At 44.1% G+C, this 14,927-nt stretch overlaps 1 protein-coding gene across 4 annotated transcripts in view; it reads left to right on the top strand.

Moving 5' to 3' along the window:
• The window catches only part of PLEKHA7 (pleckstrin homology domain containing A7), a gene marked incomplete at both ends in the record, with an annotated part of 246,813 nt that overhangs the window by 182,527 nt on the left and 49,359 nt on the right, over window positions 1-14,927 (top strand). For all 4 annotated transcript variants that reach the window (XM_080697925.1, XM_080697924.1, XM_080697927.1 and 1 more), the window contains one exon: window positions 2,000-2,175. In XM_080697925.1, coding sequence (XP_080554051.1) covers window positions 2,000-2,175 — 176 coding nt within the window. The remainder of the gene's footprint in view (window positions 1-1,999; window positions 2,176-14,927) is intronic.

Genomic DNA, 14,927 nt, shown 5'->3' with positions numbered 1-14,927 from the left:
CTCAGACTTATGAATACCAGATGCAGACCCATGTTTAATATACATTTCAGATCCAGACTTTGGTGTAGGGAGAAGTAAATGCTGAAGGTTCATCTGAGAAGTTATCACCCATCTAGTCTAAAGGCATTAATTTTCCATTGGTTCTTATTTTGTTTTCTCTAGTTCTCAGTGGGTTCTGACTTTTATTATGGATCCAGATTATAAAATCAATGATCTAGCCGGGCGTGGTGGCACACGCTTATAATCCCCACGCTTGGGAGGTGGAGACAGGAGGATTGTGCTGGTTTGGAGCCAGCCTCGCTGGCTTAAGAGACCCTGTTTACAAATAAAAAAAATATAAAAAAATAGGTCTGGGAGTGTAGCCCGGAGGTAGAAGGGCTTCCAAGAACCCCAGTACCACCAAAAAAAAAAAAAAAAAAAAGATCAATGATCTATATAATCACCCTCATTTCTGGATAGGATCTGTGAGCATTGTACAAAGAAGCCTGGGCTTGGAGTCAGACCTGGGCTCTTAATTCTTCATTCATTCATTCAATAAGTATTTCTTTGCTGGGCGTGGTGACTCACGCTTGTAATCCCAGCATTTGGGAGGCTGAGACAGGAGGATCACAGCTCAGGACCAGCCTCAGCTACTTAGTGAGGCCCTTTGCAACTCAGTGAGATCCTGTTTCAAAATAAAGAATAAAAAATTAGGGTTCAGGGTATAGCTCAGAGGTAAAATGCCCCTGGTTCCATCCCTGGTACCACAAAAAAAGTATTTATTGAATATCTACAATATGCTGGGTGTTCTTCATAGAAATACAGCAATAAACAAGATAGAAAAGGTTCCTGCCCTCATAGGGTTTATATTCCAGAGGGAAGAAGAGGTGATAAACAGGTAGGTGAAGTAAACAGTGTGAGGTAATGATGAGCGTCATGAAGAATCTGTTACCATACACTAGCTACCTGTATCTCAGAACTTCATTTGCTATGTTTGTAAAACAGAGATTCAGTTCTTCCTCTCAAGGCTGTTGGAATTAAAATGAAGTTAAGCCACAGAGATACCCAGGAGACACATTGTAGGTACTCGGCCATCTTTTTCTTTCTATACTGTCTTCCTATGTAGATTGGGTGAGGTTTCATTTGCAGATTTACAAAATGGGCCCCTGCCTATCAGAACACAGGGAAAATCTGGGGCTGCCTCTGGTTTGCAAACTGTACCAGGTGCTTCCATTGGTCCTCCCAGTTTTCTTTCCAGGCTCCATGCAAGAATCATGTGAAAACACCCTGAGGAAGAAGCACGTTGTATGTGCACCTGAGATTTTCATCAAATGGTGGTCAGGTCTGTCCAACTATCTAGTGGCTCTTTTGAAGAGACTGAGCTGTGGCTTTTTGGAGGGGCACACGTCACGTCTCGTGCCATGCCGCTGAAGCGCAGTGAACGTCTGTGCCAAGCCACATGCTGTCGCAAGCTGATTTTGACTCAATTCTCGTCTGATTTTAGCCAAAGCAGAAATTGTGTGTTTTAGAAGAACCAAAACAGGGACTCCCAAGCGTCTGCTATCATAGAATGAGATTTTTTTTAAAAAGTCTATTTCTGGGAATAGGAATATAGCACTGTGATAGTATACTTGCCTACCATGCTCAAAGCCTTGGGTTCAATCTCCAGTAAAGAACACACACACACACACACACACACACACACACACACACACACACACACACGTTTCTTGCATAAGCCTTCCCTCTGTGCCTCTCCTCAAGCAGAAGTAAGATAATTTAGGAAGCAGGTAGATCTGCAGGACTCTTCTTGTGGAAAACAGACCCAGCTGTCCCTGGACCAACTGCACTAAGGTGGAATCTAGCCCAAGACCTTTTCTAGGCATGGAAGAAGCTGGCTGGTGCTGGGGTTTTAGTCTGGGAAGGAGAGAACATGGCCAGAGTGCCTCCTGGGCCTTGCTCCTACAGGGGAATGTGTATTAACCTCTCTTTTTCCTGGGTTTCCGTCTCCATCCCATAGGCTGTGCACACGGGCATGCGGGCGCTGATCTACAGCAGCTCCACGCTGAGCTCTCAGGCTGAGCAGTCAGGCATGAGGACCTACTACTTCAGTGCAGACACCCTGGAGGACATGAACGCGTGGGTCAGGGCCATGAACCAGGCCGCACAGGTGCTGTCTCGATCATCCTTGAAGAGGTTAGTCCTGAGTAACCCTACCAGAGTCCCTACCAGAGTACTCCCCACTTCAGGATAGAGACCCAAATACATCCTCTAGTCTCTGAAATTCCACTGTTCACTCACTGGTATTAAATAGTGTTCTCTCTGAGATTTTTTTTTTTTTTTTTTTTGGTGGTATTGGGGATGGAACCCTTCTACCTCTGGGCTACACTCCCAGACCTATTTTATATTTTTATTTGGAAACAGGGTCTCTTAAGCCAGCGAGGCTGGCTTTGAACCTGCATGATCCTCCTGTCTCTGCCTCCCAAGCGCAGGGATTACAAGCAGGCGCCACCACGCCCAGCTCTCTGAGATCCTTTTTAACAAGTACTTCTAGAAGAATATCTGAATGACCAACATTTGTTGCTTGCCTGAGCTGGAAGTTACCTAGATGTTACCTAGGCCATTTTCTTCACTAAACAGAGAAAAACACAAGGCTTGGAGGGGTGCACTGACTGCCTGAGATACCCAGCCATGGAAACTGGCATATTGTGCTTCTCAGTTTCTCTTCTCTTATGTGTACTAGAGGGGGCAGCCTTGGGGCACCATACTAGGGAGGGGAGCAGGGCAAGTAAGAAAGGCCTTACCAGCTGAAACTGCTACCGCTGCCTACTTTGTTATGTCTTAGGGGCTGACCCCACAGGACACTCCAGGCTGCTTTTTTTTTTTTGAATGGACCAATGTTTTGAGGGGTTTTTGTGTGTGTGCTTGGGATGAAACTCAGGGGCATTCTACCTCTGAGCTCCTAGCCCAAACCCCAGCCCTACTTTATTTTGGAAACAGGATCTCACTAAATTGTTACAAGACTTGCTAAAATTGCTGAGGTTGGCTTCAAATTTGCCATCCTCTTGTCTCAGCCTCTCTAGTACTGGGATTACAGGTGTGCACCACCACGCCCGGCCCAGCGGGAGAATCCTGACATTCCTGAGCCTGTTGGCTATAGGGGCCTCCCTGGGAAAAATGCCAATGAAGAATATGAGTGGGTCAGAGGCACACAGAGAACAGAAGAACCTAAAAAGGTCAGGGTTCACATTTAGCCAATCCTCGTCTAACATGGGCTCCATTTGTCCCTCCATGGACACCTTGCTATGGTAGGGGCCTCTTTGATGATGTGCTTTCAGTGAGGTCTAAAAGCAAAGGGGGGCCAGGCTCAGTGGTATATGCCTGTAATCACAGTACTTGAGAGGTGAGACAAGAAGATCACAGATTTGAGGCCAGTCTCAGCAACTTAGTGAGACCCTGTTTCTAAATAAAAGAGGCTAGGAGTATATCTTAGAGGTAGAATGGGCTCTATCTCTAGTTCCAAAACAACAACTACAGCAACTATAAGGCAGTATTCTCCAGCAAGCTAAACAAATTTTGTGGTCTAGCTTAACTTTTTTTTTTTTTTTTTTTGTGGTACTGGGGTTCCTGGAAGCCCTTCTACCTCCAGGCTACACTCCCAGACCTATTTTTACATTTTTATTTGGAAACAGGGTCTCCTAAGCCAGCGCGCGCAGCTGGCTTCGAACCTGCGCGCTCCTCCTGTCTCTGCCTCCCAAGCACGGGGATTACAAGAGTGCGCCACCACGCCCGGCCCAGCTTAACTTTTCAGCCTTTTCCAGCTTCCATTTGTATAATTTTTGGTGTTCACTTCCTGGCTCCGTGGTCTCTCTTGAGGCACAGACCGCAGGTGTACAGTGACCACCTTCCACAGGCTCCTCTGCTCTGCAGAGTTTCCGCAGTGCCTCAGCCCAAACAGTTGTCACGCTGGTATTTTCCCCGTTCTTTTTTCAGTATTTCCAGCATCACAGAATCATCTTTGCCTCTTCTAGACAACATCGGACACAGTGAATTCTCAAATGTTGTGAGTGAGAGACTGAAAGAATGAATGAAGCAACATGCTGATTCAGGGCAGGACCACAGGCCATCCCCACCACACTGGCCCTGCCAGTGTGCCCGGCCTCCCGGCACTGCCATCCAGCCGCACGTTTCCCATCATGTCCATGAGCATATGGAAGCCTCTCCCAGTAGCCTGGGGTGTCTGTTCAGTGTCGTTAGTGTTGCCCTAGGAGAAGGAAAGTGAGTAGGCTTAACACACCTGCTCAGTGCATACGCTGGTCTCTAATGCCCACTCTTTCCTAGTCTTTTTTATTCATGTGTGTGGGAGGGACACATGAATGTGTACAAATAAAATGAAGACATTCTTAATCTAAAGTAAAGGGTTTCTTCTTATGTCATAACTTTGCTCTAATCATTGTGGCTGATTAGGATACAGAGTAAAAGAAAATTTGAGAATGACATTGGCCTTAACAGAAAAAGGTGCTGTGATTGATAAATGAAAGTTTTCAAAGTTTTCTGCCTAAAACTCTTGAGGGTTATTTGCTAGCCAAGACTTGGATTTTTTTTTAACTTTTTCTACCTGAAAAGTTACTTATTAGCTCTCATATATTGGTTTTAGAGGAGATTCTTTCCTGTTTAAGGTCTCAGGCCACTGTCCCTAACTTTTTTCTTTTGTTGTCTTCTTTCTTTCTTTCTTTCTTTCTTTCTTTCTTTCTTTCTTTCTTTCTTTCTTTCTTTCTTTCCTCTTTCTTCAGGTCTGGGGATGTAACCCAGGGGCATTCAATCTCTGAGCTACACCCCCTGCCCTCTTTTTTTATTCTTTATTTTGGTCTCACTAAGTTGCAGAGGGCCTCACTAAATAGCTGAGGCTGTCCGTGAACCATGATCTTCTGGTCTCAGCCTCCTGAATGCTGGGATTACAAGCTTGCGTCAACATGCCCATCTTCTAACTTTTTTCTAATCTCTCAATTTTACTTTTAATTGATTCTTAAAATCCCATGACTGTGTTTTCCCAAAGTTTCTTCTTCTCTTTTAAAAATAAAAATATCCCCCACACTTGTTTTACCTTCCTAGTCAGACTAAAGTTATAATAGCATTTCCCCTTAATTTCTTCCTCATCTTTTCTTTTGTCTACCTCCAAGCTATACCTCCAGCCCTTTTTATTTTTTACTTTAAAACAGGGCCTTACTAAGGAGCTAAGGGTCTTGTTAAGTTCCTGAGGCTGGTCTTGAACCTGCTAGCATCCTGTCTCAGACTCCCAAGTACTGGGATTATAGGTGTATGCCACCGCACCTGGCACCCCCTTAACTTTTCAAGAGATGAAATATACAGCCAAGTAAATACAGGCTCATTAGATGTTCTGTTTTGTTTAGAAAAAGAAGTTCAGACATTTGGTCAGTTAGAATATCTTGCTTCTCCTCCAATCTGATAGTGTACATTGGAAAGCCTTTCTCTCTGTAAGTGGGCGGCCCCAGTAACAGCCTCCATTGCCCCTGCTGTGACTCTCACCCAGACACTTCTCAGTCCACGTCCTCATTTTTACCAGCAGTCTGCTTTCTGTGTGACTGTATCAGCAGTCTTGATAGCAGATGACAGGAAATGCAGACAAATTTACCTTAAGGGGATGAAGAATACTGATTCTGAGTCACTGAAGAGCTCAAGATAGATCTGGCATTAGATTCAGGACTCCATGTCATAAGTCATTCTCTCGGGCTCTGGACTGGGCCGCCTCTGGGTTGGATTTAGTCTTGAGCTCTATGAGGTGGGGGGTCTGTGACACTTCTGGGATCCTGAGGTATGATAGCTGTGGTGACCCTGGATTCTTGCCATTTAGGCTAAACTCCAGCAGGAGAGAGTCAGAGTCCTGTCAGAAGATATGAGATTCATCCTAACCTGATTAAAAAGGCTGAGAAGACACATGTGTCTTCAACCATCAGCCGTGGCCAAAGAACGGGTCAGGCTGATTGGCACATGCCTCACTTCTGAGAACAGAGGTGGAGCCTTACCCAGGCCATGAGGACCAAGAGTGAGATGGAGGTGTGTTCCCAAGGAAAGGTTCGGGCTATGGGCAGAGAACCTGGGAATGGCTTGTCAGGATGAGGCAAAGGGAACACCAAGAATCAATGTCCAGGCTGGCTGATTCTCCCCTCTTCCTGCTGTATCTGTTTCTTAAGTATAAGAATAATTATAAGTATTAATAAGTATATATGATACTTATTATGTATTATGTATAATACATACTATACTTATACTTATATTATGTATAATACATAATAATATCATATATACTTATCATTAATACTTATAATACTTATAAGCCTTAATTGTTTCCTCCTAGGGCTTAGTCTCAGACGTCAGGTAGACCTGGGTTTAAAGTCTAGTGCTAATTTTGTCTAGCTATATCATTTTGTAAAAATATGTGTGCTATTTATTTATTTATTTATTTATGTATTTATTGTGGTGCTGGGGATAAAATCCAAAAAACCTATTTTTTTAAAATTTGGAAACACAATCTCACTAAATTGCTGAGAGTCTACGTTGCTGAAGCTGGCTTTGAACCTGTGATTCTCCTGTCTCAGCCTCTGAAGTACTAGGATTACAAGTGTGCACCACTACACCTGGCTTATGTGTGCTTTTTAAATCGCAGGGATTCTTAGTAAGGACTAAATAATTTAATGTATAAAGTGATTACTTAGCATGCTGCCTGAGACATAGTACATGCTTCATATTAGATATGCTGGCTTCTGTGGTGTTTGGCTTGATCATATGATGGGCCTTTTTTTCCTTACCCTCTTCCAATTTCATCATTAATCCTCTGCAGCATGTTGATCATGTGTCTCCTGTGAACAAATTGCACTCTCTCCCTTGCCAGGAAGCGCCCATCCCCTAGCAGTGTGAGCTGTGGTTCAGCAGCCGCTGTGGCTCCCTCCACACCAACCCTCAGCCTGCTCTTCAGCTTCCTCCTCCCAGCTATTCCCACCCGATTTCTCTGGCCCAGGAGCAAAGCACCTCCTACTATTGTCCTTTTATTTCCTGCACAGGTTTCAGATTCCCATGCTAGAGAAGCCACACCAACACACACGCGCACGCGTGTACACACCACACACACACACACACACACACACACACACACACACACACCCTTCACCTTAAAGGGCACCATTCGCCAAGTCTGCTTTCTGCCTCCCTCTGTCCATAATTGTTTTTTTTTCCATTTCCATATTCTGTCACTTGCTAGCCTCTGTATTCTAGTTTTGAATTCCTTATAGCCTCCTTGAAATCCATTTTCTCAATTTGTCTAAGGAGCTCTGTCCCGTCTACCAAGCTAACGCATTAAACAAGAAGCTTCATCTGTATTTCCAGCTCTCAAAACTGGCAAGCGACTCAGACAGAAGGACACAGCAGAAAATAACTTCTCTCTTTTCAGTTTCCAAGCCTCCTGGTGTGATTATAATCCTGGCTAGGGACTGAAGGAATGTATAGTGTGGCCGTCTTTGGAGTAAAATCCCGTTCTCTTTTGAAGCGCCGCATGGGCCTGGCCCCACAGATACATGTGGTGCATCTCTTGCCCTTCTCCATTCTCTGTGTCCCAACTCGACTCCAGCAAATTGAACTGGTGCATTTGTGCATGCATCATTCACTTAGTGTTTTATTTGGCAGATATTTATCAAGGGCATATTGTACGTTGAACACTGTTAAAGATGCTCAAACACAGCAGTGTTCAAAGAGAGAAGCAAAGTCCATGCAGCTTGGATTCTGAGGGGGAATGGGCAATGAATCCATAAAACAACTCTGACTATGATTTATGCATGAAGACAGTAAAGCAGAGTGATGGGAAAGGGAGAAGTCACTTCTGTTTGGGTGGTCAAGGAAGGCCTCTGTAAGGGGATGATGTGGACGTGAGGCCTGCCAGCCACAAGAAAGTAAGATATACAAAATGTTGAGGGAAACATTCTTGGCAGAGGGAATGGAATTTGCAGGTGCCTGAGGGAGGAATGAGCTTAGAGTGCAGCTGTGTCAAAGTGAGTAGAGGGGAAAATAGACCGTGATAAGATGGGAGAGGTAGATAGAGGTCCATTTCCTAAGGAGCCAGGGACCACTGGGATTGGTTTACCTGTGACCCCAGCCCTCACCCTCACCAGGATGACTCCTGCACATCCTTCAGATCTTAGCCTACACTCATGTCATTTCCTCCTTCTCTGACTCTTCAGTGTGTTAGAAACCCCTGCTTGTAGTACTCTGTCATTTCTTAACCATATATCTTTTGTGCTGAAGTTTTACTGGTCTATTTCTCATTGTCACCCCCACCAGAGTTTAAGCTCCTTAAAAATTATAAGCTTGCCCCAAATGGAGGCTCACACCTGTAATCCAAGTACTTGGGTTGCTAAGACAGGAAGGATCACAGCTTTGAGGCCAGCTCTTGATAATTTAGACCGTGTTTCAAGATAAAGTGGGCCTGGAGATGTAACTGAGAGGTAGAATGCCCTTGGGTTCAGTCTCTAGTACCATTCCCCCCAAAAAATGATAAGGTCATTTATCAGTGCCTGGCACGTAGTAAGTGATCAGTTAGGTGGGCTGGGCAGGTTAGTGGATGGATACATGAGCAAAACAGCTAGGAGCCTTCTACTTCTAAGGTGTTCACATAAAGACCTGCAATGCCTGGGCACCATCTCAACACGTTCTGGGAGTCAAGCATAGGAAATCAGCCTGCTCAGAAATGACCCACATTATATTGGGCTATCTGTACTCTCTTTGGGTTATTAAGACTTTGGCCTTTAAACATTGATCACCTTGGGTAATGCCTGGCTGGACAAGCCCTGAGGCTAAACAAGTCTCTTGGATCCTCAGCAGAATAAGTACCTCATAGGCATGTTTTTAGCCTTGTGCCGGGCTTGGAGTCAGCTCTGATGGGGTTTGTGTCCTTGCTTATGTCACTGATGCATGCTCCCAGGCGAGTTGGCTAACCTCTTTGAGTTTCACTTTCATTACCTGTAATGAAAGAATAATAACGCCTCCAGCCCTGCAGGTTTATGTGATGTTAAGAAGAGGTAATAAAGCGCGTAGCTCAGAGTACTTAGCCAGCAATGGCTGCCACCGCCATTGTCCCAATCCTTCATTACAGACAATTTGTTGTAAGTGATTTGGTACTTCTGTGTGGGCGTCCTCAGCCTCTCTGGGCTTGACAGTTCTGACTTTGTGGGATTGCTGTAGGGATTAGAGATCAGCAGTACCAAATTCCTGGTACACTGCATATAGAACTCTGCATATAGTAACAAAAACCAAAGGAAAAATAAGACAAAACAAAAACCTGACCCTGATGGTGACTGCTGTGGGGAGGTGGAAAGTGAGCCTTTGCCAGAGCTCATACTGGCCCAGCAGTAGCGGAGACAGGTGGCATGACTTGCCCAGGCCAAAGGAAGAGAGGAGCACTCTCCAGGCAGGAGTGAACAGAGTGGAGCCCCCGAGTATCTCTGCTGTCTTCCTAGTCTGGTTCACCAGTCTTTACAACTTCACCAGGGGCTTTGCCAGTAGCCCCTCTACTGAAGCCACGAGCAGCGTCAGCATGGCAGTCGGGTTGTTGTGCTGCTTGTGCAGCCTCGCTGTCCTCTGGGGGGAGCAGCCTGGAGAGCTGCAGAGTGCAGAGCTGTGAGGTCCTCTATTGTTAATTTAGGTAGACCCAGTATGAAAAGTAGCGGGATATCTTCCCCTTTCCCAGAGTGACTGCCCTATTTAACTCTAGGGAAAGAAGAAACTGATTCCTGTTTTCCTTGCTTTCCACCAGTTCCTTCCTCAAATGCTGGAACTAAGCCAGGCATGATGGCACATGCCTGCAATCCCAGTGCTTTGAAGGCAGAGACAGGAAGATCGCAGGTTTGAGGAGGACAGCCTCAGCAAGTAGTGAGACTCTAATCCATCAAACTAGGGAGACCTTGCTTCAAAAATAAAAATGAAAAATAGGGCTGGAGGTATAGTTCAGAGGTTCAATCCTCAGTACTACCAAAAAAAAAAAAAAAAAAAAAAGCTGGAACTAATTTAAGCAAGCAAGCCTGCCTCAGAGCTCTCCAGACATGGGCCCCTTTTCATTCAGCCTTTTAATACAAGTCTGGTCTGTTGGTAGCACCCAGGGTGGGTTCTTGCTTATCAGCCTACCCTACCTCAGAGACTGGGAATCAGTGCTCAGGACTAAGGATCTGTCAACACAGGCTAGGCCTGGCTCAGATCAAACCTTCCATGGACATCAGTGACCTGAGCCAGTAGGGTCATCACTGGTGTCCATGGAAGGTTTGACCTGAGCCGTGTCCTGGGCGGCTAGGTTGGTCATTTGGGTGAGTGTGATGGGGTGTTTCTTCTGGTGGGATAGATTGAAGAGCCAATAGGACAAGGTTTGACCCGGCCCCTTCAAGCTGTCAATCCTCTTCCCCCTATGATTTTTTTTTTTTTTTTTTTTTTTTTTTTTTTTTTTTTTTTTTTTGCTGATCTGGGGATGGAACCCAGGGAGCATTGATCTCCGAGCTACACCCCCTGCCCTATTTTTATTCTTTATTTTGAAACAGGGTCTCACTAAGTTGCGGAAGGCCTCACTAAGTAGCTGAGGCTGTCCGCAAACCATGATCCTCCAGTCTTAGCCTCCTGAATGCTGGGATTACAAGCGTGCACCACCATGCCTGGCTCCCCTATGATCTTTTAATGGCGTGTGTGTGTGTGTGTGTGTGTGTGTGTGTGTGTGTGTGTGTGTGTTGCTGGGGATTGAACCTGAGGCATTCTATGTCTGAGCTATACCCCCAGCCTGATTTTTTATTTTTTTGCAGTACTGAGGATGGAACTCAGGGGCATACTACCTCCAAGCTACACCCCCAGCTCATTTTTTATTCTCTATTTTGAATCCAGGTCTCACTAAGTTATGGAGGGCCTAAGTAGCTGAGGCTGTCCATGAACTGAGATCCTCCTGTCTCAGCCTCCCAAATACTAGGACTACAAGTGTGCTCAACTTTTTAATGACATTTGATGTGTATATGGTGTGTATGTATATTTTTTATCATTAAGATAAAGGGAGATATTGTCTTTTTTTTATTGTTCTGGGTGTGGGACGGTGTGTATGTATATTTTTTATCATTAAGATAAAGGGAGATATTGTCTTTTTTTTATTGTTCTGGGTGTGGGACCCAGAGCCTTTTCTACCTCTGGGTTATACTCCCAGATCTATTTTTTACTTTATTTGGAAACAGGTTCTCACTAATTTTCTGAGAGCCTCACTAAGTAGCTGAGGCTGGCTTCAAACCTGTGTGATCTTGTCTCAACCTCCCAAGCGCTGGGATTACAAGTGTGCGCCACCACGCCCGGCTAGATGCTGTCCTTTATTGTCAGTGAGCTAAAGGGTTTAGAAACAGAATACGATATTAGTTAGAATACAGTTGCTTGGTAAGATCTGTTAACTTCCAAGTTCTTATGAAGAAAAGGAATACAAGTATTTCTATGAGATAGGAGAGAAATATCTCTAGTTTGAGATAAGCATTCTTGCTACCTGTAGAGAAAGCCAAGAATTTTCTCTAAGCAGACTCACAGCATTCTGTGATGTGCTGAAAATGGAAGAGCCTAGCTCCAGCCAATGATAAGCTTAGCCCCTCGTCTCAGGGATTGTATTTGGTTACTAGTAATAAAACATCCCCACTTAGGGTGGCATAAGTGAGTTGAATTTTGGTTGTCTCCATAACAGGAATCCAGAGGTAGGGTGTCCAGGCTGGTACAATAGTTCCATGATACCATCAGGGACCCTAGGCTCTTTATTACTTTATGCCCAAGTGTTAGCATGTGACTTTCATCCTCATTTTTGTTGCCTCACAATCCAGCTAGCGAGTATAACTTCCGGGCAGGAAGAAGAGAAGAGTTAACTAAGCCTGCCTTCTTTTAAAAACTTTCCTGAAACAAAACAAAACAAAAAAACCAAAAACCTTTTCTGGAAGACTCACCCAGAAATTTCTGCTTAGGTTTTATCAGCCAGACTAATGTCTTATGATGTCTTATGATCACTCTCAGCTACAATGGGAGATTGGGAAATATAAATTTTTTTATGACACATACTGCCACTTCGAAAAAAATTGGGGTAAAGAAGGAGAGAATAGATGGTGGACAGTACAACATCTTTCTGTACATTGTCTCCTTTAATCTTCACAGAGAGGGAGAGCATTTAATCCCATTTTATAGATGAGTAGAGGTCACTTGCTCAAGGTCACCCAGCTTACCTGTGCTAGAGTAATTTCTTAAATCCAAGTCTGACTGGCTCTAAACCCTGTGGCCTCTGGCTTTATTATTTTCAAAAAGTGCCACCTCTGAACAAAATGGTCTCTGAGTGTCAGGAATTCCTCGTGTGTTTGAGCCATCTATGATTCCAGTTTTTCTTGATGAAAGTGATAACCTGCACAGAAACAGCAGCTTTTCTGGGAAAAGCTGTCGTCTTAGCTAAGCATCTGTGCTCTGCATGGCTGAGTCCTGTGCACAACACAGTCATGGACAGCCAAAGGGTGCTTCATTTTTTCCCACCATTGTGCTAAATTGAGCCTTGCAGATCTCTTCTGTGACAAGCATCCTAATTTGAGAAGTCATGTGTTAAATTGTTGAGGATGCAAGGAGACAGGGAGAAAACCAAAACCCTCTTATTTAAGTCCATAATTTCATAAGTTAAAAAATCAGGGAAGATTGTGGGAGAGAGAATATTTCTTTTAACCTTTTATTTGTAACCATAGCCTAAATATTTTGAGCAGGAAGGTGCATCCTATGTAAATCCCAGGAGCCACAATAATAAGGAGCTTTTTGGACCCCAAAATCTTAGGGATTAGAAAACTGCCAGGTGGCAAGCCGACGTCCATGCTCTTAGTTGCCCTCTAAAGGTTTGCTTTGCATTGAATGCTGATATTTCTGAAGAAAATAACTTATCACTGCTATCAAATTGATTCCAAGAAGTACTAGCATTTATAGGATGTATCCTCATATATAAGGACTAAGATTTATTGTTAGACAATTAGCTCCAAGGTTTAAGGAGACTAGCAAACTCCTTAAGTTATGATGTAGGGGTTGGTTGTTTTTGAAAATAGTTTTGAGTGTGGTTACCATGGTTAATAGGGCATTAGGGTGATCTGGCTTTGAAGACAGAGGCTGTTTTCCTTTCTCTTCTTTTTCTTCTTTGTGTGTGGTAGGATACTAGGGATTAAACCTAGGGGAATTTTAACTCTGAGCTACACCCCCAACCCTATTTTATTCTTTTATTTCCAAAGAGGGTCTCCTTAAGCTACAGAGGACCTCACTAAGTTGCTGAGGCTGCCCGCCACGAGTCTGCCATCCTTCTGTCTCAGCCTCCCAAAAACTGGGATTACAAGTCTGGGCCATCACACCTGGCTCCTTACTACTTTTTATACTTTCAAGTGCCTGTGCCAATGGGGGTTATCAGGTGCTCAGTAAATACATGGTGAGTGATTGGTAAAGAAAGAAAACTATACATTATAGTTGGTTGGGCTGAGGCATTACACCCACGACCCTTGAGTCTTAGAACTGAAGAAGCTCTGATGTTCCTTCAGTTCTAATGCCATGCATATTGTTGGCATGTTTATTTCACTCTTTGGCTCTTATGACAAGGTGCTATTTATCTTTGGGGTGTGAATAACAAAAAGATAAAGTTACTTGGGTTTCACAATTAGAAATATTGGAGCAAGTGAAACCAAAGCTGGGTGCTAGGTCATAAAGCTTTCCGAGACTTGGTCAGGGTGTGACCCAGAGGGCAAAGCTTTCATCCTCTTGTCAGCAGCCTTAGCACGTGCTCCCTGGGTGGCTTCTTGAATTTGAGAAAGGGTAAAGAAGATAAAAGCCAACTCAGGTACCTTGAAGGCTGCTGGTGAGGTTACAGAGATAAAGATTAAAGGAAGGAAGGACAGAGTTAAAATGTAACATGTGCCTCATGGAGCAGAGTTTTCCCTTTGTAATCTTACAATAAGAATTGTTTTTCTTTAAGTGTGGGTCTATAAATAGTTCTCATATTTTCTACTACTAGTGGAGTTTATAGACACACTGAATGTTAGTAATGGAAGGGGCCTCGGCGATCACCATTTTTTTTGTTGTTGTTGTTTTGGTGGTGTTGGGAATGGAACCCTTCTACCTCCAGGCTACACTCCAAGACCTATTTTATTTTTATTTGGAAACAGGGTCTCTTAAGCCAGCGAGGCAGCGATCACCATTTTAATATGTCATTAGAAAATAATCTAATAGTCTTTCCAGTATAAGTAATAGAAACCAAACTAACTTACATGAGAAAGGGAATTTATTGGTTCACAATGAGAAAGGAGGAGGACATGCCTGGTATAGGTACCACTGTATCTGGGATCTCTGGCCCAGTCTTACGATCTCTGCTTTCACCTCCACCTGCTTGTCTTGGTGAGGGCTTCATTCTCAAACCACATGTTTTCTTGTAGCTGCAGCAGCTCAAGACTGGCTCCAATCAGAGTTCCAGGGCTAATTCTAATTGCCCTGGGCAGGGCCAGTGTCAGTCCCCCAACCAGTCATTGAAACTCTGGAGCCTTAGTAGAGTCAGCAGTGCCCAAACTGAGAGCTGGGGGCGGTGATCCCAAAATGAAAACTGAAATGCTCTTATCAGAAGGGCCATGGAGAGCTAGGTGTGGTGGCGCACACTTGTAGTCCTAGTACTCAAGAGACTGAGACAAGAGGATTGCAGGTTTGCAGCCAGCCTCAGCAACTTAGTGAGACCTTGTTTCAAAAAAAAAAAAAAAAAAATAGGGCTGGAGGTGTAGCTCAGAGGTAGAATGGCCCTGTATTTAATATCCAGTAACACACATACACACACACACACACACACACACACACGATAAATAAAAGGAGGCCCAGAGAAGCATTTTTTTCTTCCTGAA

Source organism: Muscardinus avellanarius (assembly GCF_963383645.1).
Source record: "Muscardinus avellanarius genome assembly, chromosome: 1".
NCBI classification, from domain to species: domain Eukaryota; kingdom Metazoa; phylum Chordata; class Mammalia; order Rodentia; family Gliridae; genus Muscardinus; species Muscardinus avellanarius.
The sequence above is the reverse complement of the archived record's forward strand: the minus strand, read 5'-3'. Positions and strand labels throughout refer to the sequence as shown.